Source organism: Chiloscyllium plagiosum, unplaced genomic scaffold (genome assembly GCF_037043375.1).
Source record: "Chiloscyllium plagiosum isolate Xiang-an unplaced genomic scaffold, Cpla_swu_hap1 HiC_scaffold_25, whole genome shotgun sequence".
NCBI lineage: Eukaryota > Metazoa > Chordata > Chondrichthyes > Orectolobiformes > Hemiscylliidae > Chiloscyllium > Chiloscyllium plagiosum.
The window spans coordinates 51,864,645-51,887,681 of record NW_028270163.1 but is presented as its reverse complement, the minus strand read 5'-3'; the positions used below and the strand labels follow the sequence as shown (position 1 = coordinate 51,887,681).

The following is a 23,037-nucleotide window of genomic DNA, read 5'->3' as shown; positions in this document are numbered from 1 at the left end:
TGAGAAAATGTTGGACAGTTTAGACCTGTATCCATTGGAGTTTAGAAAAATGAGAGATGATTTTTTTGAAACAGTTGTCAAGATGGATGCAGAAAGGATGTTTCTTCTTGCATGAGAGATTAGAACCAGGGGAGCCTTTTTTTTAAAAGAAAGATTTCCTATTTAAGACTGAGTTGAGAATACTTTTCTGAGGGATGAGAGTTTATGGAATATTCTTCCCCAGAGCACTGTGATTAAATATTTTAAGGCTTTGTTGGACATGTTCCTGGCTAACGAGGGGATCCAGGGGAATGTAAGTAGACAGGAAAGTAGAAACTACAATCCACTGAATCATGATCTAATCAAATAATGGCTCTGACTTGGAATCAAATGATTGACTGCTCCGAATTCATTTGTGCAAAGTGTGACTGCCAATGGTGCAGCGAAGAAAAAGTGCACAGGAGGTCATTTAGAGGAACTGAGAGTTCCTGGATGGGGCCTACATGAGGCCACAGGTGGGGAGGAGTAGTCTGTGGAGGCATTTGAATATATGAATGAGTTATTAAATCAGAGTAATTTTGATCTGGGAACCAATACAGAACAGTGAACATGGGTGATGGCTGAGTGAGATAGTGCAAGTTAACAACATAGGACTACTTGCATGCCAAAACAATCTTACCAATATATGAAAGACAGAGCTAAGCAATCCCAAAACCAGCAGATCAGACCTAAACTCTATATTTTTGACACATCCAGTTGTGAATGACAGTAGGCAGTTAAACAACTAAATGGAGGTGGAGGCTTCATAAATATTCACATATTCAATAATGGGAGCAAGTTAGTGCAAATGATGAGACTAAAGCATTTTGTATCTATCTTCACTGAGAAATGCTGAGTGGGTGATCCATCTGTACGCCCTTCCGAGATCCGCAGCTTGCCAGATTCCAGTATTTAGCAAATTTGATTCACTTCATGTTACATGATATCAAGTGGCTGAAGGTCACTGAATATTGCACAGGCCAAGAGCCCTCACACTGTTTCAGCAATAATAGGGAAGACTTGTTCTCCAAAATCTGCACTCCTCACCAAGCTATTACAGTAAAACCATGACAGTGGGATTTATAGAAAATTTTCCAAGGCCGAAAAAATTGATTAAGCAAACTATTGCCCCATCAGTGTACTTGGTATCATCAATGACATTATTAAGCAGCACTTAGCAGAATTTTGCTCACAGTTCTGCTGGAGCAACTCCGCTCTTGGCTTTGTTACAGCCTTGGTCCAAAGATGGACAAACAGCTGAACCCACGAGGTGAGGTGAGAGTGACTTGCTGTGATGATAAGACAGTATTTTATTGAGTGAGGTGCTGCTTTTTGGAAAGGCAAATCAGGGCAGGAGTTGCACACTTAATGGCAAGATCCTGGGGAGTGTGACTGAGCAATGAGACCTTGGAGTGCAGGTTCATAGTTCTTGGAAATGGAGTCGCAGGTAGATAGGAGAGTGAGGGAGGTGTTTGGTATGTTTGCCTTTATTGGTCAGTGCATTGAATGTAGGAGTTGGGAGGTCATGTTGTGGCTGTGCCAGACATTGGTTTGGCCACTTTTAGAATACTGCATTCAATTCTGGTCTGTGCACTTATACACCCAGATTCCTGTATTACAGTTTTCCCTCAGGAATTGTGCCCCCATTTCACGTTGTATTTATGTTCTTTCTACGCAGTGCATCACCTTGCACCTGTCTACGTTGAACCTCATTGCCACCTATCTGCTCACTACATCAACTTGTCAGTGTCCTTTCACAGTTCCACACAGTCTTCCTCGCAGTGCTTCCAAGGTTTGTGTCATCTGCAAACTTTGAAATTGTCCTCTGCACACTAAGATCCCAGATCATATGTCCATCAGAAAAAGCGAAGGTCCCAAAACTTACCCTTGGGGAACTCTACTGCAATTCTTCCCTCAGCCTGAAAAATATCCATTGACTATTACTCTGTTTTCTTGATGTGAAGGTGCCAGTGTTGGACTAATGTGGACAAAGTTTAAAAACTACAACACCAGGTTATAGCCCAACAAGTTTATTTGGAAGCACTAGCTTTCAGAGCGCTGCTCCTTCAGGTAGCTGTGGAACAGGATCGTCAGACACAGAATTTATAGCAGCGCATTGCAGTGTCATGTAACTGAAATGATGCAATCAATTCAGTTGCTTAACTGTGATCTTTTGCTATAAATTCTGTCTCTTATGATCCTGTTCCACAGCTATCTGATGAAGGACCAGCCTTCCGAAAGCTAGTGCTTTGCAAATAAACCTGTTGGACTATAACCTGGTGTTGTATGATTTTTATCTCTGTTTCCTGTCACTTTTTTCCAGTTTTATATCCACGTCACTCCTGTCAGTTCATTCCAAAAAGGAAGAAAGATCCTAGGAGGAGGCATGGGTGGCCGTGGCTGACGAGGGAAGTTAAGAAACAGATAAAGTTAAAAGAGAAAAAGTAGAACATAGCTAAGATAAGTGGGAAAACGGAGGACTGAGAAGCTTTTCAAGAACAACAGAGGATTACTAAGAAGGAAATACGCAGAGAAAAAATGAGGTACGAAGGTAAACTGGCCAATAATATAAAGGAGGATAGTAAAAGTTTTTTTAGGTATGTGAAAGGCAGAAAAATGGTTAAGACTAAAATTGGGCCCTTGAAGACAGAAACAGGGGAATATATTACGGGGAACAAAGAAATGGCAGAAGAATTGAATTGGTACTTCAGATCTGTGTTCACTGGGGAAGACACAAGCAATCTCCCTGAGGTAACAGTGGCTGAAGGACCTGAACTGAAGGGAATTTATATTTGCCAGGAATTGGTGTTGGAGAGACTGTTAGGTCTGAAGGTTGATAAGTCCTCAGGGCCTTGATGGTCTACCTCCCAGGGTACTGAAGGAGGTGGCTCGAGAAATCGTGGATGCGTTGGTGATTATTTTCCAGAGTTCGATAGATTCGGGATCAGTTCCTGCGGATTGGAGGGTGGCTAATGTTGTACCACTTTTTAAGAAAGGAGCGAGAGAGAAAGCAGGAAATTATAGACCAGTTAGTCTGACCTCAGTGGTGGGAAAGATGCTGGAGTCTATTATAAAGGATGAAATTACGACGCATCTGGATAATAGTAACAGGATAGGTCAGAGTCAGCATGGATTTATGAAGGGGAACTCATGCTTGACTAATCTTCTGGAATTTTTTGAGGATGTAACTCTGAAGATGGACAAGGGAGATCCAGTAGACGTAGTGTACCTGGACTTTCAGGAAGCATTTGATAAAGTCCCACATCGAAGGTTAGTGAGCAAAATTAGGGCGCATGGTATTGGGGACAAAGTACTAACTTGGATTGAAGGTTGGTTGGTTGGTTGATAGGAAACAAAGAGTAGTGATAAACGGCTCCATTTCGGAATGGCAGGCGGTGACCAGTGGGGTACCGCAGGGATCAGTACTGGTACCGCAGCTTTTTACAATACATGTTAATGATATAGAAGATGGTATTAGTAATAACATTAGCAATTTACTGATGATACTCAGCTGGGTGACAGGGTGAAATGTGATGAGGATGTTAGGAGATTACAGGGTGACCTGGACAAGTTAGGTGAGTGGACAGATGCATGGCAGATGCAATTTAATGTGGATAAATGTATGGTTATCCACTTTGGTGGCAAGAACAGGAAGGCAAACTACTACCTAAATGGAATCAATTTAGGTAAAGTGGCAGTACAGAGAGATCTGGGTGTTCTTGTACATCAGTCAATGAAGGTAAGCATGCAGATACAGCAGGTAGTGAAGAAGGCTAATAGCATACTGGCCTTCATAACAAGATGGATTGAGTATAGAAGCAAAGAGATTCTTCTGCAGCTGTACAGGGCCCTGGTGAGACCACACCTGGAGGACTGTGTGCAGTTCTGGTCTCCAAATTTGAAGAAAGACATTCTGGCTATTGAGGGAGTGCAGCATAGGTTCACGAGGTCAATTCCTGGAATGGCGGGATTACCTTACACTGTAAGACTGAAGCGACTGGGCTTGTATACCCTTGAGTTTAGAAGACTGAGAGGGAATCTGATTGAGACATTTAAGATTATGAAAGGATTGGACACTCTGGCAGCAGGAAACATGTTTCCGCTGATGGGTGAGTGCCGAACCAGATGACACAGCTTTAAAATAAGGGGTAGACCATTTCGGACAGAGATGAGGAGAAACTTCTTCACCCAGAGAGTGGTGGCTGTGTGGAATGCTCTGCCCCAGAGGGCAGTGGAGGCCCAGTCTTTGGATTCGTTTAAGAAAGAGTTGGATAGAGCTCTCAAGGATTGTGGAATCAAGGGTTATGGAGATAAGGCAGGAACAGGATACTGATTGAGGATGATCAGCCACTATCATATTGAATGGTGTACCATGGCATATAACTTCCCTCGTAAGTGTGTGTGTGTGTGGAATTGTATCATGTGCCTCATGGATATCCATGTATACCACATATAAATCACTACCCTCATCGAGCCTTTTTGTTAGCTTTTCAAAAAACTCTAGCAAGTTGGTTAAACACAGTCCTCCCTTTAGACGTTAATGCTGCCTCTTAATCAACCCACCTTTTTCCATATGACTATGGATTCTATCTCTAATATTGCCTTCTATCCCAATAATTCCCTTCTCAACCATTTACCATTCCTGACTTGGAACTACATTGCTGTTCCACCACTGTTGCTGGGTTAGAGTCCTGGAGCTCCCTTCCTAACAGCTCCATGGGTGAACTTATACTCTATGAACTGAAGTAGCTTAAGAACATGGGTCACCAACGCCACATCGAGAAAATTTAGGATGGGCAATAAATGTGGGCCTAACCGGTGACACTCATATCCTGTGAATAATAAAAATATTAGAGTCTGACTTACTTGTTTTAATCCCTTAGAATGTAAAGGTAAATAAAGTATGCATTTTTACTGTAGAAAATGTGCCATGTTTCTACAATCTCATTTGTGGTTAGAAACATGGCATCATTTTATGTGCCTAGTTTACTTTGCATAGTGATTTATAATAGTCAGTTCTTCTATAACGCGATGGTTGTGTTCTTGTGCAACCCCACATTATAGAAATGTTGCAGTTTAGAAACAGCACCTAAAGTGTTGGTGCTGTAATCGCGCTTTAGAAACTGTCCCCAATTTGTCCATCATGTGAATTAGAGTTGATGAAATGCGTGTTATAACAAAATGACCTGTATACGTTCTCAAGCTGAATTTGATATATAATAACAAAAACAACAATTGCAGGAGAAACTCCGCAAGTCTAGCAGCATTTATGATGAGAAAGCAGAGTTAATATTTTGAGCCCAGTGACCCTTCATCAGAACAGACCCTTCAGAAGACTCAAAGTTAACTCTGTATTTTCTCTCCACAAATGCTGCCAAACCTGCTAAGTTTTTCCAGCAATTTTTGTCCTTGTTTCAGATTTCCATCCTTGTTCTTTGTTTTATTGATACATAACTTGTAGGGGTAACAAAAAAAGAATAGTGAGTCTCGCTCAGTAGATAATGTTTTGCTCATGGTTACTGTTTAAAACAGATGTTCAGCGGAGAACTTCTCATTCCACCTGTTTTCTTTCTCAGCTACCTCAAACATCTAGTGTTTACTTAAAAATATGCATGAGAAGCAAGATGAGGCAAACTTTACTTTTTTTTTAAACTTGAGCTTTGCGATCTTTACGCTTATCTGTACTAGACTGTGACATACTACCAAGCTGCATATTGAAAATAGTTTTTAATTATGGGGCTGAAGGCAAGTGATGAACTGTACTGAGAACTGATTGAGTTAACCACTGAAATTGGAGAGCAAATTTAGTTAGACTAGGTTGGGCTCAGCTTCATGTTCCGTTGAATAAACTGCTGATGCTTACGTTAACTGTGTAATTTCACCATTGAGAATGGATAACTTGGGGGGCCTCGGTGCCAAAGAAATCTACACAAAAGAGAGTCTATACTCTTGGGGGAGGAGGTGAAGGTGGTATGAGACAAATGGGGTCCCGGAGAGAAATCATGGTATTTCTGAGAGTCAGGTGGATGTCTTCAGCCCCTACCTATACATTGAAAAAATATATTTATATGTTTGGCACTAATCTGTTCATAGGAAATTCCAAGACTCCAAAGAAGTTCATATTTTTGTACTTCAACTTATTTTACATCCTAATATAGCCTGAGTTGAAAACTATTAAGTCCTTATACAGGAAGAGAAATGTTGCATATCTGCATAGTTAAACAGTATTGATTAATCACCTGACTGGTTACATATTTTTCATTTAAACTGTTAATTTTGTACTCTTTTATGTTCTACTCCCCTCTACTTGCCCCTTTCCCAAAACAAAAGTTTATGGTTGGACAATATTAGCCCAACTCTACCGTGAAATTCAACATAAATGAAAAATTATGCCTCATTATATTGTACTAGAGGCAGCCACTTGGGCAACATTTCTTTGATCTCTCCACGAAAATATCTTAACTGAAACTTGCTAGGCTTTTGCTGTTGAGCTGTGGGTTTATATATTTTTAATCAACCTGCTGAATATATTGTAACATATTCTTGGAGCAGGCAGGACATGAACTTTGGCCTCCTGCCTCAAGGGTAAGGACACAACATCTGCATCTTGAGAACCCCTTAAATTTCTGATACATGCTGTCATATCCCTCGAAATCTGACTTCAGATGAGGTGTGAACTCAGATTAAAATGGAAATCCAACTATTGCATCCTAAAATAAAAACTTGTTAATCTTAATGGAGACATTTAACTATACTCCATTTTTTCATGGCAAGATCAATTCGTCATCAATAATTACTTTCTACGTTGTTACTGACAGCAATTTTTTTTCACAACATTTGAAGACAGATTAGATTAGAGTGAAGATTTTGCTAATTGCTAAATCAGAGAGGGTAGAGGTCCACACCACTACCCTCTACCCTCTCTGATCTAGCAATTAGCAAAATCACTCTTATTGCTGTCAGTAACAACATAGAAAGTAATTATTGATGACGAATTGAGTATAGTTAAATGTCTCCATTAAGATTAACAGGTTTTTATTTTATTCCTAATCAGCCTTTTGATAGTTTAGCTTCTACCTTCACCTCACATCTCACTCTTTATTTCTGTAGGAAGAAAAAATGTTGTTTGTTAATGTTTTTCACTTCCTGCTGCTTGTTATGAGATTGACTGTTTGGATAACTTGATTATGTCACTGACTCGTACTGGGAATTGTCGTGAAACCAAGCCGCAATCAGTTGAATGTTGTGCGAGTTCGAGGTCTGTCATAGAGACACAAGAACTTTTATTAAGTCGACTTCAGGGTCAGCAGCAAGTACTCTTTTCTCACTCATCATGTAACCTGGGTAATTATAAAGTAAATAAGAATGAGTAGATTGAGCAGAATTGAGCTGGAATGAGTGGATTGCCTTATCAAGCGAGGCTAGACAGGCCGAGCCTGCATCCTCTGGAATTTAGAAGAGTCAGAGGTGACTTAATTGAAACATGCACAATCCTGAGGGGTCTTAACTAGGTGAATGTGGAAAGAATGTTTCCTCTTCCAGGATAGTTTTGAGCAGGGATCATAATTTAAAAATAAGGGACTGGTCGTTTAAGACTCAGGTGTGAGAAAAGGCAGTTTGTCTGAGCGATGCGTGTCTTTGTAATTCTCTTCCTCAAAAAGTAGTGAATGTGGAATCTTGGGGTGGCATGGTGGCTCAGTGGTTAGCACTGCTGCCTCTCAGTACCAGGGTCCCAGGTTCAATTCCAGCCTCGGGTGACTGTGTGGAGTTTGCACATTCTCCCCGTGTCTGCATGGGTTTTCTCTGGGTGCTCTGGTTTCCTCCCACAGTCCAAAGATGTGCAGGTCAGGTGAATTGGTCATACTAAATTGCCCATAATGTTAGGTGCATTGGTCAGAGGGAAGTGGGTCTTGGTGGGTTACTCTTCGGAGGGCCGGTGGTGGACTTGTTGGGTCAAAGGGCCTGTATCCACACTGTAGATAATCTAATCTAAAATCTAATCTTTAAGTATTTTTTAAGATAAAGGTAGATAATTTCTTGATTACCAAGGAGATGAAAGGTTATTGAAGGTATCCAGGAATGTAAAGTTGAAGTTAAAATTGGATCAGCCATGATCTGAATGGTTGAACACATGTGAAGGGCCAAGTGGCTTACTCTTGTTCCTTTTTCATGAAATGTGTATTACGTAACTCCACTATGGGCATATGAGACTGGAGCAATATAATGACTTAATGCTGTATAAATTGAATTGAATAATATTTAGGCAGACTAGTACATAATCCGTATGCACTAACCTGATGGAGTTGTGTGTAGCACAGTTGAGTTTATGTCTACAGTGGTACATGAGAGCCATTGGGAGTCTTTAAGTCTTTTTATTTGTTTTAATAATGAAGCCCTGCAAGAGTGGTGCACATGATATTAAGTGTACGTAATATTCAGAATTCCGAGGCGAATCCTGAGCTGATGCTAAGAAACAAGTCCTATGTGAGTGGGGAAAAAACATGTAATAGAGAAAAGGGGACACTGATATTTTTGTGTGTTGGAATGTAGTAATTTATACTTCATTTACCTCATAAAAGTGAGTTCAAACTCTTTAAGATAAATGACATCACTTAACATTTAAGATACTGCACTGATCATTGAACATTACTGTTCTTTGTCACTCAGAAATTTGTGGTATTCACAAACATTGTTCCTTATATATAAACATAGTCTACAAAAGATGACCATGTCATACAATATTGCAATTTAAAGTTTAAAGCACAAGCAAACACATTTTGTTGTGTTTATTCAAAAGCGATCATAAGACTTGTGATTGAAGAAGTACGTAGCAACTGAGGTGAAAAAAGGCACGTGATTTAGTCCAAGAATTGGCATTTCCTTTCATTTTTACTTCACCAAAATGGAAAGGCATGGCATTTACTTGCTACATTACTACCACTGCTGAAAAAGCGATAAGAGCAAATAGAGGCCGACACGTCATGCATCCTCTTAGCTTGCTATTGTCCTTTGTGCCAGAAACTGCCATGCAAGATTGGGACTCCTGAGTCACACCACACAATGCTTAAAACACTTAACCACCATGGCATTAGCCTTCACCTTAATGAGGAAGAAGGCTGGCACAACATTTTCATGGGGATTTGAATTGAAGGAAACTTTCCAACAAGATTGGTAATGCAAGACTGTGAGTGACTTTGGTTTGCTGTGTTAAGAATGTGAGTTGCCATAAAATACACTGGCTATTGCATTCCTAAATATAATGAACAATCAGATTGTTAATTTCTCTAAAAAGTGCATCAATTCTTTTTTCCTCTAAGTTGGGATATAAATTGATCTGGAACATATTTTTATACTTGCATTGAGTGACTCTTGCATTCTGTATCAATTACTTGAATTATTTTGTACATCTGGTGCAGTTATTTGAGAAATTCCATGATTAGCACAATCAAGTTGACTGAAGCACAAAATATTCGATAGTGTTTTGAAATGAGAATGCTTTGTGTGTCATGGCAAATTATGCCTGTTAATAAGGTAGATCATGCTGCCTTTTTGTTTTATTCACCTATAAAAGTCTTTTGCATGAGGTCTTCAGACATATACTATGAGGACATTTAGGAATAGAATTCCATTTAATGAGAGGAAAATCACTCCACCCTGTTTGTTTGTGGACTATTATATTTGCTCATTATCTCTTTACCAATATCACTCCCTTTGATCTAGGCACTCTGCAGCATCACTATCTATTTCATATAGGCAATGGACTGTGGGCCAAAATATTTGCATGTTTGTTGAGATTTCTATTTTGTAATCTTTCCTTGTTACTCAACTGAAATAGCTTTCAGGCCTTTATCAGCGTTGTTGTACAGTTTGGTGCAGCACCATTTGGTGGTAAAAATGAATTGCTGATAATAAAAATCTGATTTTTCGTTTGATTTATTATTGTCACATGTACCAAGATAGTGAAAGATATTGTTTGTCTGCTATCCAGGAAAATCATATCTTACGTAAGTACGTCAGGATAATAGAACAGAATGCAGAATATAGAGTTATAACTGTAGAGCAAGAACAACTTGAATGTATGAGAGGTAAGTTCAAAAATATGATGACAACGGGGAAGAAGCTGTTCTTGAATCTGTTGCTATGTGTTTTAAAACCTTTTTTATCTTCTGCTTGATGGAAGAAGGTGGAAGAGAGTATAACTGGGGTGGGAAGGAGTCTTTGATAATGTTGGGCAGCTTTCCTGAGGCAACAGACCGTATAGACGGAGTCATGGGTGGAAGGCTGTTTGATGTAATGGACTGGGATGTGTTCAGAACTCTCTGTAATTTCTTCCGATCTTGGGCAGAGTAGTTGCCATGCCAAGCTGTGATGCATCTGCATATGTAAAAACCGTAGAATCATTGTGGACATGCTGAATTTCCTTAGCCTCCTGAGGGAATACAGGCATTGCTCTGGTTTCTTAACCGTAACACCGACAATAGATGGACCAGGGTAGATTGTTGTCAAGATTAGAGTGGTGCTGGAAAAGCACAGCAGGTCAGGCAGCATCAGGGGAGTAGGAAAATCAGCGATTTCGGGCAAAAGCCCTTCACTTCTGATGAAGGGCTTTTGCCTGAAACGTCGATTTTCCTGTTCCTCAAATGCTGCCTGACCTGCTGAGCTTTTCCAGCACCACTCTAATTTTGACTCTGATCTCCAGCATCTGCAGTACTCACTTTTGCCCAGGATAGATTGTTGATGATATTTGCTCCTCAGAACTTGAAGGTCTCAATCGTCTCCACCTCAGCACCAAGCGAATTAAAAGCAGTGAATGCCGGAGATACATGGAACAGATCAGTGAAACCATTTTAGATACAGAACCATCTTTAAAGGTACTTTTACTCAGAATTATAGAAGTGTTGCAGTGCAGAAGAAGCCCATTCAGCCTACTGTTCCTGCACTGGCTTGTTAAATTAGCATCATTACCTGGTTCCAATCTCTTGCTTTTTCCCCATATTTCTAACGTTAAAAATATTCTGAGCTGGTAAGCATTGAATGCACATTTATTTGCAGCAAAGAATCACTGGCATTTGAAAAGGAGAGTGACATTATTCTATAAGAGTTGAAAAAGAAAGAGGACTTTCTTAGAGGGAAAATTCTTCATAAAGAATTGTGATTTATATATGGTACTAAGAATATCTTTCCGGAGCTTAGTGTTCTAAGAATAAATGCCATTGTATCTTCTGTAAAGTTCTTTTGTGCCAGAAAATAAAGATAGCATAGTAACAAAACAAAATATCATCGTGTTTTTTTTGTTTCCCTTTTAGGACTCCCTGACCCCTTTGCAAAGGTGGTCGTAGATGGGTCAGGACAGTGCCATTCTACAGACACAGTAAAGAACACACTAGATCCAAAGTGGAATCAGCATTATGATCTGTGAGTGCTTGATTAAATTCTAAGAATTATTGTCACAATAAAAAGTACACCCTAACTAATGTAATAAAACCAAATGTTTGGAAACATTTTTCGATTGAAAGAAATTGTGAAAATATGATTATTCTCTCTTTTGAAAGACTGGTTTGACATAATATTCGTAGCGTGAGAAATGTAATTTTGTGTGTACCTTTTAGTATGTATCTACCCAAATTCACATCCTAGAAGTAAAGCTTTAAAATCAGCTTGTCAGGTACTTTGCCCAAGCCTGAAAGTGAGTCTGTCTGAAATGGTAATTAGTATTACAACTGTCGTCTTGAATATCACCTTTTACATTTTTAAACGCTTGGTTTCTTTTTTGGCTTGAGCAGTGCAACTTCCTGTCTGTTTGAAGGCTGATGTTAAATTGGTGAGAGCGGGTGAAACAGGCTGTAATGCTTTGTGTTTGGGTGGACGATGTTGAAATCTTATGGATTGTTTGCGGAAAATATGGATTGAATCCCCTGTCCTTCCTCATTATGATGAACATGTTGAAATTTCAATATGAAATGTCCCAATTGAAACAGGTAAATAGGTGCAGGGGTACACCATTTGGCCTTTTTTTTGCGAGTACTCAGACAATTCATATGATCATGGCTGGACATATGATCAGTGGAAGGACATTTCATAGAAACCTATAAAATTCTAACAGGATTTGACAGGGTAGATGCAGGAAGGATGCTCATAATAACTGGGGAATCCAGAACTGGAGATTACATTCTACAGTTAAGGACTAGGCCTTTTAGGATAGAGATGAGGATAATTTTTTTCTTTCAGAGAGTGGTGAGCCTGTGGAATTCTCTGCCACAGGAAATTACTGAGGCTAAAATAGTGAAGACTTTCTTGAAAGATGTAGATATCATTCTCCGAGCTGAAGGGATCAAAAGACATGAGGAGAAAGTCGAAACAGGGTTCTGAGTTGGATGACCAGCCATGATCATATGAAATGTCTGAGTAGATTGGCTGAGTCTACTGTATGCAGAATTGAAGAGATTGAAAATGGCTTGCAAATCTGAGTGACCAATGATATTGTCATCAGCATACTGTGCTTCACTTAAGTCCATGGTGTCTGTTTAGTTTTGGTGCTATTGTTGTCAAATGTAGTCACTGTAAATGAGCTGAAAGACAGGTGCTGTTGAAAAGAAATAGCACACCCTTTTATATTCACCAGTTTATTTAATTCCTATCACAAACGAATAATCTTGATTCAGTATTTGGTTATGCCAAAAGTCCTTTTGTCTTTGTGAACCTGTTAGCATGTAGTTTCATAATTGTATTAGTGTAGGCTTAGGAGCAAGTAAATTATCTTCTGGTGATTTGCTAGTTATTAAATCAATTGATTTGGATGTTGAAATACTTGAGACAAATCCTATTAGTTTTTAACACTTACCATGTATGTTTAGTTTCATGATCAAAAAGTGTGGTACAGGAAAAGCACAGGCAGCATCTAAGGAGCAGGAGAGTTGACGTTTTCGGCATAAGCCCTTCATCAGGAATGTTTAGTTTCATGTCTGGTTACAGCAATTTAGGTTAAACAATCTGGAAGACCATGACAAAGTAGCTTCTAAGTCAGGCTGCATAACAATGATTCATTTGCTACACAAACTCATCTGTCCAAGGAATGGCACAGATCTATTCAAAGAAAAAACTTTTTTTTCAAAACAAAAAAAAGTCCTCTCTTGGCACAACAATCTGACTTTGTCATAAGTTGGCAAATGGATTATATTGTGATCTTATTGCCAAATTCAGGTGGAATGCATCTCACTTCTTTCCTTTGGGTGTATTTTAAAAATTATTTGTTCATAGACCTTGAATGTTATTGGCAATTTACTATCTATTACTAATTTATCTTGAGAAAGTGATGCTGAGGTGTCTTCTTGAACCACTTGAGTTCATGTGGTGTATGTGCACTTATGGTGCTATTAGGAAGGGAGTTCTAGGCTTTAGGCCCAGCTGTCATAATAGGTAAAAACAATAACTGCAGATGCTGGAAACCAGATTTTGGATTAGTGGTGCTGGAAGAGCACAGCAGTTCAGGCAGCATCCGAGGTGCAGTAGAATCGACGTTTCGGGCAAAAGTCCTTCATCAGGAATAAAGCAGCTGTCATAATGCCAAATCAAGGTGATATGTGACTTAGAGAAACTGGAAATTGGTGGTGGTCTAAATATTTTCTAATCAACCGTCTTAGAGACATTATTGCACACCTCGAGAGCAGATAGAACCTGAACTCAGCCTCCTAGCTCAAAATTACGCTACCACTATGCCAGAAGAGCCCCTCTCTAAACAGGAAATCAGCTGGGATTTGCACCCAGGGGCACTCTCCTATCATTAGCAAAGATAAAAGCATCCCAAAATGTGAATCATACCCTTAGAAATCCCTAAAGCCTGCATCTGCAATCCTTATCCTTCTAGGTCATAAAGATCATGGAGGATGCTGTTGTTGGAGCCTGTGTTGCAATACGTTTTCCATAGTACAGTTGTGGAAGAAGTGGCTATTTAGCATAGCAGATGGGGTGCTGGTCAAACTTTGTCCAGAGTGGTGTTGATCAGTACACATTCAGCTATGTGGAGTGAATTCCGCCACACCTTGTAAATGATCAGTTGTTTTTGGGTAGTTAGGAGGCTAGATATTTGCTGCAGATATTGTTGGCCTGGTCAATGGTAACCCCTGGATGCTGTTGATGAAGTATTCAGTAATGCTAACACTGCTGAATGTCAATTATAGATTGACAAAAAATGTTTCAACCTCAACCAGTTGAAATCCAAGAAGAAAACGACACCAATCTTGCTTGTGGAACTTCAGTATGTGGATATCAAAGTCATCTCTGCTCTCTCCATAAGACCATAAGCAGAAATTAGACCATTTAGCCTGTGGGGTCTGCTCAGCCATTCAATCGTGGCTGATGTTTCTCAACTCCATTCTCCCACTTTTTCCCCGTAATCTTGATCCCCTTGATACTGTTACAACACTGGGTAAATCCTCCTGCAAACTTAAACCAGGCACACAGAAAAGCACACCTTGCCCCTAATCTGTCACACTTCTAGAGGCAAAGAGCTGTCCCAAATATCACTATTTTAAGAAAAAATTAACAATTTTAATCTTTAAGTTCAAAAGAGAACATTAAACAACAATTTACAACTCCTTTCTCTTAAACCTATTTTTACCTCCCACTCTACAATGCTGGTCTGATAAATTTCCTCTTAAATTTACGGCAAAATCAATTTCAAACTCTGTTATCTTCTTTGGATGTCGAACTTTCTCTGTAGATTTCTCTAGGTCGGCTTCGGTCTTCATAAATTTCTTATGGACAAGTATCTTTCAGAAAGCTATTCTACTGGCTGTTATGTTGGTGCTTGGCAGCTCTTTGCTATTCTCCCTCTAACTGTTCAAAATGTCCAATTTTATACCCCACAACATTCAATCATTTCATTGGTTTGATGACATCCAAAAACAGTGAAATTCAAATTTGATTGGAGTTTGGTATCTGGGGCATAACTTAAAAACTGATTGGCTGGATTTGAATTTGTTCTGTACCATGGCGGTGCAGCTCCTGCTATTTGTGTCAACTAAATGTTAATTTTTAAATATTTCAGCACACTCTGTGCGAGCCAGAAGTTTCAGCTCCTTTAGAGGTATAGTACACATCTGCAACTTCATAACAATACTCAAGAACCTAACATCTCAGTCTGAAATATACTCAATGACCTGGTGTCCACAGTCTTCTGTGGCAATGAATTCTGTAGATTCACCATCTCTGGCTGAAGAAGTTTCTCCTTATCTCCGTTCTAAAAGGTCTTCCCTTTGCCTCTTCTACCATTGGAAATATCTTCCCAACATCTACACTGTGCAGGCCATTCTGTATTCTTTGTTTCAATTCGATTCCCCCTCGTCCTTCTAAACTCTATGGAGTATAGACCCAAGTCTTCAAATGTTCCTCATATGTTAAGCTTCTCACAGAAGAGCATCTTCAAACCTCACTCAGTGCTTTGTGGAAGTGTACTGAAGAATTGGTCTCAGCCTCAACCTTTATGACGCAAACCCTTTACCGTCCCAAGTCAATGTCCAGTTCATTACCCCCCAGATTAATGGAGAAATCCTCCCAAACATGGAACATTTCCCCTACCTAGGAAGCTACCTCTCCGCTAAAGCCGACATTGGTACAGGGATTCAACACTGCATCCAATCTACAAACATCCTTTGACACCTAAGGATGAGACTGTGACATCTGTGTTGATACCAAGATCTTTGTGCATAAGACAGGAATCTTCTGACTTTTCTATGTGGCTCCGAAACTTGGACTACTTATAGATGCCACCTCAAGACCCTTAAGTACCATTAAGGTTGTCCTCCCAGCATCAGCTGGGAGGACAGATGTACTAACATCAATGTCCTTGAAACAGCTAACTGCACCAATGAGCAATGAGGCCATCATCACCCAAAATCAACTTGACTGTCCTGTCTGCTTAGAATGCCTCAGTTCCAACTACCAAAGCAAATTGTCTTCACCAAACTCAAAGAAGACACTTGAACAAGATGTGGGCAGAGGAAGCATCTAAAAGACTCCATGAAGGTTTCCCTCAAGAAATGTAATATAGATGTCAATGCATGGGAGACCCTAGGTCACTACTTTAACAGCTTCTGTAATGACCTGTGCTGTTGGGTAACCTCCAGCAAACTACAACCAGCTTGATGCTAGACATGAGTGGAGAGTTTTCCCTGATTCCTGTTGACTTCAATGTTTACTAAAGCTCCTTTGTGTCATATTTGATCAAATGCTGCTTTGATATTAAGGGTAATCATCCTTGCCTCTGGAATTCACTTATTTTGCCCTCTTAGATAAAGAGGGTTGGAGCTTAATGGTTATGGTGGAACGCAGACTGAGCACTGGTGAGCAGGTTGTTGCTGAATAAATGCTGTTCGATAGCACTGTTGACATGCAAACAGGCACAGAAGTAGACCATTCAGCCCGTTTGACCTCATGTCCACATTCCCATCTAACCCTGATAACCTTTCAACGAATATCTATCTCATAGAATCATAGAAACCCTACAGTGCAAAATAGGCCATTCAGCCCATCGAGTCAGCACTGACTCTCCAAAGAACATCCCACCCAGACCCAGCTCCCTACTCTATCTTCAAACCTGGGGCAACAAGCGGAAACCTATGCAGACATGAGGAGAATTCAAAACCTCCACTTAGACAGTTGCCCATGGCTGGATTCAAACCAGGGTCCTTGGAGCTGTGAAGCCACTGAGCCACTGCACCTAGTGATGTACATTCAGGAAGTGGAATAGTCAAAAAATTATTTAGTAACTTTAAATTGTTGATCGCTTAACAGTGGGGGAATATGGTTTTACTGTTTTTTTGGTCCAGTTTAAACAAGTGTTAGTTTTTCAAGTTGGAAAAGTATGAATCTTATGTTTCAATCTATTTGTCTGACATAGATGTTTCACAGACAACATGAACACAAGACTTGAAGTCTATCCATATATTGTCATTGTAGGTAATATATTAGACTTAAAGGCTATGACATTAAAAGCTAACCGAGGTGTAATTTCCTTTGCCTTTAAAAATATTCAAAGACTCTTGGGGCTAACAGTAACCATAATAGGTTTTAATTTTCCATATAGTTTGAGGGAGAGGAGTAGATCGAAGAATCTTTTTAAAAAATGTAAATAATAACAGTTATGATATGAAAGCAGAACTGACTGAAGTGAATTTGCAAATTAGATTAAAAGATATACCAATGGAGATGGACTGGCTGGCATTTAAGGGGATATTTCAGAATATGTAAAATAGCTATATTCCAAAGAAAAAGAAAAATTCCAAGGGTCAGATTCAGCATCTGTAATTGACTAGAAAGTTTAAAGATAATATCAAACTAAAAGGAAAAGCAAATAATTGTGAGAAGACAAGGGACAAATCAGAAAATTAGACAGTATAAAATAAGCTGCAAGGAATTCCCTAAAAATGAATAAAGAGAGGAAGATCAGGGTATGAGAAAAAGCTATCCGGAAACTTAAAAACAGTTAGCAAAGGATTCTCTAAGTACTGAAGAACAGAATTAATAAAATGAGTGTTGAGATTTTAGAAAGTGAAACTGGAGAATGAATGAGGAACAAATGAGGAAATAGCAAATGAACTGAGCAAATCTTTGCATTCGTCTTCAATTTAGAGGATCCAAGTAACCTTACAAAAGCATCAATAAATCAGGAAATAGAAGGGAGGGAGGAACTTAGGAAAATCACAATTAATAAAGCAGTTGGAGGAAGACTGTAAGAGCTGCTCCTTTTTTATTGAAGTCTTTTAGGTGTTGGGGCTGATTTCCTCAAATTTCAGGAACAGTAATTATTGTTTTACAAATTGTTACATTGTTTTGGAACTTTGAGGGGGAAAAAATGATCAAAACAAAGGCGCTTGAAAAAGGAGGAAGAGAAACAAAGGCAGAGAGACCACATGGTCAGTGAGACAGAGAAAGAAACTGACACTGCTGTCTGTCACAGCATGAATCAGCACAGTTACTGCCTTCACTGTTTGAGTTCAGATATTTCTGAACGTGGGAGTGTGTCTAAGAAAAAATTAACAAAAAGCGAAATTCACAGCTGACTTTGGAGGAACCTGTGTATGAGAGCTCACAGCACAGGAGCAGATAAGTGCATGGTTTTTAAATGGAACCTTGCTGTCTTTGGTTTTAATAGTGAATAGAGTGGGTTCTTTTTGGTTATTTGTTTTATTGAGATTTGTCTCTTGATTAAAACTTTAAAATATAAAACATAGGTACTAAGTTAACTTGGAGCAGTGATTTTTGGAGTAGTAAGACTGTGCTATTTTCTGAGTCTGTAAGTGGTTAAAGTGCAAAGATGGCCTTTAGTAGAGTGATGTGTTCTTCCTGTTGGATGTGGGAAATTAGGGAAAATTTTCATGTTACTGAGATTATGTCTGCAGTAAGTCTGGTTGGTTGCGAATCCTAGCAGATCGCATGGATTGGTTGGAGTGGCAGTTAGAGGCAATGAGGAATTTACAGGAGTCGAGAGTGTGTTGCTGGAAAAACACGGCAGGTCAAGCAGCATCTGAGGAGCAGGAGAAATGATGTTTCGGGCATAAGCCCTTCATCAGGAATGAGGCTTGTGGGTCGGGGCTGAGAGATAAATGGGAGTGCGGTGGGGTTGGGGGGAACGTAGCTGAGAAAGTGATAGGTCGATGAAGGCGAGTGAGAAGGTGATAGGTCAGGGGAGAGTGATGGACCAGGTCCAGAGGGCAGTGCCGATTTGGAGGCTTGGGACTGGGATAATGTGGGGGAGGGGATATAAGGAAGCTGTTGAAATCCACATTTATCCCATGTGGTTGCAGGATCCCAAGGCGGAATATGAGGCCTTTTTCCTCCAGGCGTCGGGTGGTAATGGTTTGGCGGTGGAGGTGGTCCATGACCTGCATGTCCTTGACTGAGTGGGAGGGGGAGGTTGAAGTGTTCAGCCATGGGGTGGTGGGATTGGTGGGTGCGGGTGTCCCAGAGATATTCTCGGAAACTATCCACAAGGAGGTGTACTGTCTTCCCGATGTAGAGGAGACCACACGGTGCAACGGATGCAGTAGATGACATTGGTAGGAGGTACAGTAAACTTCTGACGGATGTGAAAGGATCCCTTGGGGCCTTGGAAGGAGGTGAAGGGAGTGGTGTGGGCGCAGGCTTTGCATTTCCTGTGGTGGCAGGGAAAGGTGCCAGGAGTGGTGTGTGGGCTGGTGGGGGCTGTGAACCTGGCGAGGCAGTCGCGGAGGGAATGGTCTTTTCTGAATGCTGATAGGGTTGGTGAGGGAAATATATCTTTGGTGGGGTCCATTTGGAGGTGGCGGAAGTGGTGGAGGATGATGCAGTGTATGCGGAGGTTGCATTCCCTCCGCGACTCCCTCTTCAGGTCCACACACCCCACCAGCCCACATTCTACTCCTGGTACTTTTCCCTGCCACTGCAGGAAGTGCAAAACTTGTGCCCACACTATTCCCCTTACCTCCATCCAAGGCCCCAAGGGATCCTTCCACATTTGTAAGTATCTCTAGCATCTGCAGTCCTCACTTTCTCCCAGGAATTTACAGGAGCCAAGGAATGTGATCTATGGCAGTTATAGGAAGGGAGAAAAACTGCACATATTGTCAGGTAGATGGGTTACCACCAGGAAAGGTAGGAGAGGGAGGCAGGTAGTGCAGGAGTCTCCTGCGGTTATTCCCATCCCAAATAAGTATGCTGTTTTGGACTCTCAGGGGAATGTAGCATGAACAGCCAAGTTTCTGGTACCAAGACTGACTCTAATGTAACGATGGGTACATCAGGTTCCAAGTGATTGATTGTGATTGGGGACTGTCTAGTCAGAGGCACAGACTGACATTTCTGTAGCTGACAGCGAGAAATCAGAATGTTATGTTGCCTCCCCGGTGCCAGGACCAAGGGTATCTCAGAGAGAGTGCAGAATATTCTCAAAGGGGAGTGGGACCAACAGTAGGTTGCTGTACACGTTGGAACTAACGACATAGGAAGGAACAAGAATGAGATTCTGAAGGGAGTATATAGGAATTTATGTATGAATTTAGAAAGGAGGTCCTCGAGGATAGTAATATCTGGATTAGTGCTGGTGCTACGAGCCAGTGAGGGTAGGAATAGGAGGATAGAGCAAATGAGCGCATGGCTGCGGAGCTGGTGCAGGGGAGAAGGGTTCATATTTTTGAATCATTGGAATCTCTTTGGGCTAGAAGTGACCTGTATAAGTGGGACAGATTGCACCTGAATTAGAAGCAGCCTAATATACTGGGAAGTCAGATGAACTCTACATGGTTTGATCTTAAGACATAGGAGCAGAAATTGGGCCATTCAACCTATAGAGTAGGCTCCGCCATTCAATCATAGTTGATAAGTTTCTCAGCCCCATTCTGCTGCTTTCTCCCATAACCCTTGATTCCTTTTACAGTCAAGGGCCTATCTATCTTCGTCTTAAGTATACTCAATGACCTGGCCTTCACAGCTGCCTTAGGCAAATGAATTCCATAGATTCACCACTCTGGCTGAAGAATTTTCTCTTTACCTCTGTTCTAACAGGTCATCCCATTACTCTAAGGCTGTGCCCTCGGATCCCAGTCTGTCTTACCAATGGAAACATTGTCCCAGGAACATGGGACTGGGATGTCATAGCAGTTAAAGAAATGTGGCAAAGGGGTGGACAGGACTGGCAGCTAATGTTCCAGGATGCAAATGCTATAGGAAGGTTAGAAAGGGGGGCAAGAGAGGAGGGGAGTGGTGTTTTTGAAAACGTATAATATCACATCTGTCCTTAGGGAGGATATACCTGGGAATATGTCCAGGAAAGTTATTTGGGGTGGAACTGAGAAATAAGGAAGAGGTGATCACCTTATTGGGATTGTATTATAGACCCCCTAATCATCAGCAGGAAATTGAGAAACAAATTTGTAAGGAAATCTCCATTATGTGTAAGAATAATAGGGTGGTTATCGTAGGGGATTTTAACTTTCCAAAAATAGACTGGGACTGCCATAGTGTTAAGGGTTTAGATGGAGAGGAATTTGTTAGGTGTGTACAAAAAGTTTTCTGATTATGTGGATATACCTACTAGAGAAGGTGCAAAACTTGACCTACTTGTGGGAAATAAGGCAGGGTAAGTGATTCAGCTGTCACTGGGAAGCACTTTGAAGCCAGAGACCATAATTCTATGAGTTTTAAAATAGTGACGGAAAAGGATAGACCAGGTCTAAAAGTTAAAGCTGCAAATTGGATAAAGGGCAACTTTGACAGTTTTAAGCAAGAACTTTCAAAAGTTGACTAGGGGGCAGAAGTTCACAGGTAAAGGGACAGTTGGAAAATGGGAAGCCTTTTAGTTAGGGGGAAAGGCAAAGCTAGTTAAGTGTAGGGAGTGCTGGATGACAAGAGAAATGGAACTTTTGGCTTAGAAAAAGAAGGAAGCATATGTCAGATGTAGACAGCAGAGATTGAGTGAATCCATTGTGTAAAGCCAGTAGGAGTATACTTAAAAGGGAAAACAGGAGGACAAAAAGGGGACATGAGATAGATTTGACAATTGGGGTTAAGGAGAATGCAAACGGATTTTACAAATACATTAACGATAAAAGCATAACTAGGGGGACAATAGGACCCCTCAAAGATTAGGAGAAAGTGAGGACTGCAGATGATGGAGATAAGAGTCAAAAGCGTGGTGCTGGAAAATCACAGCAGGTCAGGCAGAATTGGAGGAGCAGGCGAATTGATGTTTTGGGCATAAGCTGTTCATCAGGAATAAGGCCTGTGGGCTGGGGGGAGCTGAGACATAAATGGGAGGGGGGGTGGAGTTGGGGGAAGGTAGCTGGGAATGTGATGGGAAGATGAAGGTGGGGGAGAAGTTGATCGGTCAGAGAGGAGGGTGGAGTGGATAGATGAGAAAGACAGACAGATGAAGAGGGCAGTGCAGAGTTGGAGGCTTGGAAGTGGGATAAGGTAGGAGGAGGGGAATTGAGGAAACTGGTGAAATCCACATTAATCACATGTGGTTACAGGGTCCCAAGGTGGAAGATGAGGCATTCTTTCACCAGGTATCGGGATTTGGTGATAGAGGGGGCGCAGGACCTGCATGTCCTTGGTGGAGTGGGAGGGGGAGTTGAAGTGTTCGGTCACAGGTGGTGGGGTTGGTTGGTGCTAGTGTTGCAGAGATGTTCTCTGAAACGATCCGGAAGTTGGCGTCCTGTCTCCCCGATGTAGAAGATACCACATCAGGATCAACGGACACTGTAGGTGACATTTGCCGTAATACAAGTAAATTTCTGTCGAATGTGGAAGGCTCCTTTGGGCCTTGGATGGAGGTGAGAGGGGAGGTGTGGACGAAGATTGTGCACTTCCTGCGGTGGCCTTCTAACCAGAACTCCATCAATCAACACATCTACCTTCCCTTAGAAAAAAAAAGAACCAGAAATGACATTACCCACCTTAAGAAACCAAGACCTATAAATAGAGAGGCGGGACATACCACCAGCACTTCACCAGAGACTCTCACTGATCATGTTACCTAGTATGGTGACTAAACATCTGAAAACAAACCTTCAAGCTCAGCATGCTAACTTACATACTTATCATCAACCTGATCTTCAATTCTTCTCAAAAATTGCTAACCTCTCTTCCTCCTCCTCCTCCTCCAGTGTGAAAAGCCCTAGCCTACTCAACCTCTAAGACAAGTCCTCCAATCCAGGCAGCATCCTGGTAAATCTCCTCTGCACCCTCTCTAAAGCATCTACGTCCTTCCTATAATGAGGTGACTAGAACTGGATACAATACTCCAAGTGTGGTCTAACCAAGGTTTTAGAGACTGCAGCAAAACCTCACAGCACTCAATCCTCCTGTTAATGAAAGCCAAAACACCATAGGCCTTCTTAAGAACCTTATCAACTTGGGTAGCAGCTTTGAGGGATCTGTGTACGTGAATCCCAAGATCCCGCTGTTCCTCCACACTGTCAAGAATCCTGTCTTTAACCCTGTATTCAGGATTCAAATTCGACCTCCCAAAATGATTCACTTCTC

General features: G+C 40.9%; 1 protein-coding gene across 3 annotated transcripts in view; it reads left to right on the top strand.

The window, feature by feature from the left end:
- smurf2 (SMAD specific E3 ubiquitin protein ligase 2) overlaps positions 1 to 23,037 on the top strand; it is a 335,432-nt gene that overhangs the window by 149,032 nt on the left and 163,363 nt on the right. For all 3 annotated transcript variants that reach the window (XM_043715043.2, XM_043715044.2, XM_043715042.2), the window contains one exon: positions 11,325 to 11,433. In XM_043715043.2, coding sequence (XP_043570978.1) covers positions 11,325 to 11,433 — 109 coding nt within the window. The remainder of the gene's footprint in view (positions 1 to 11,324; positions 11,434 to 23,037) is intronic.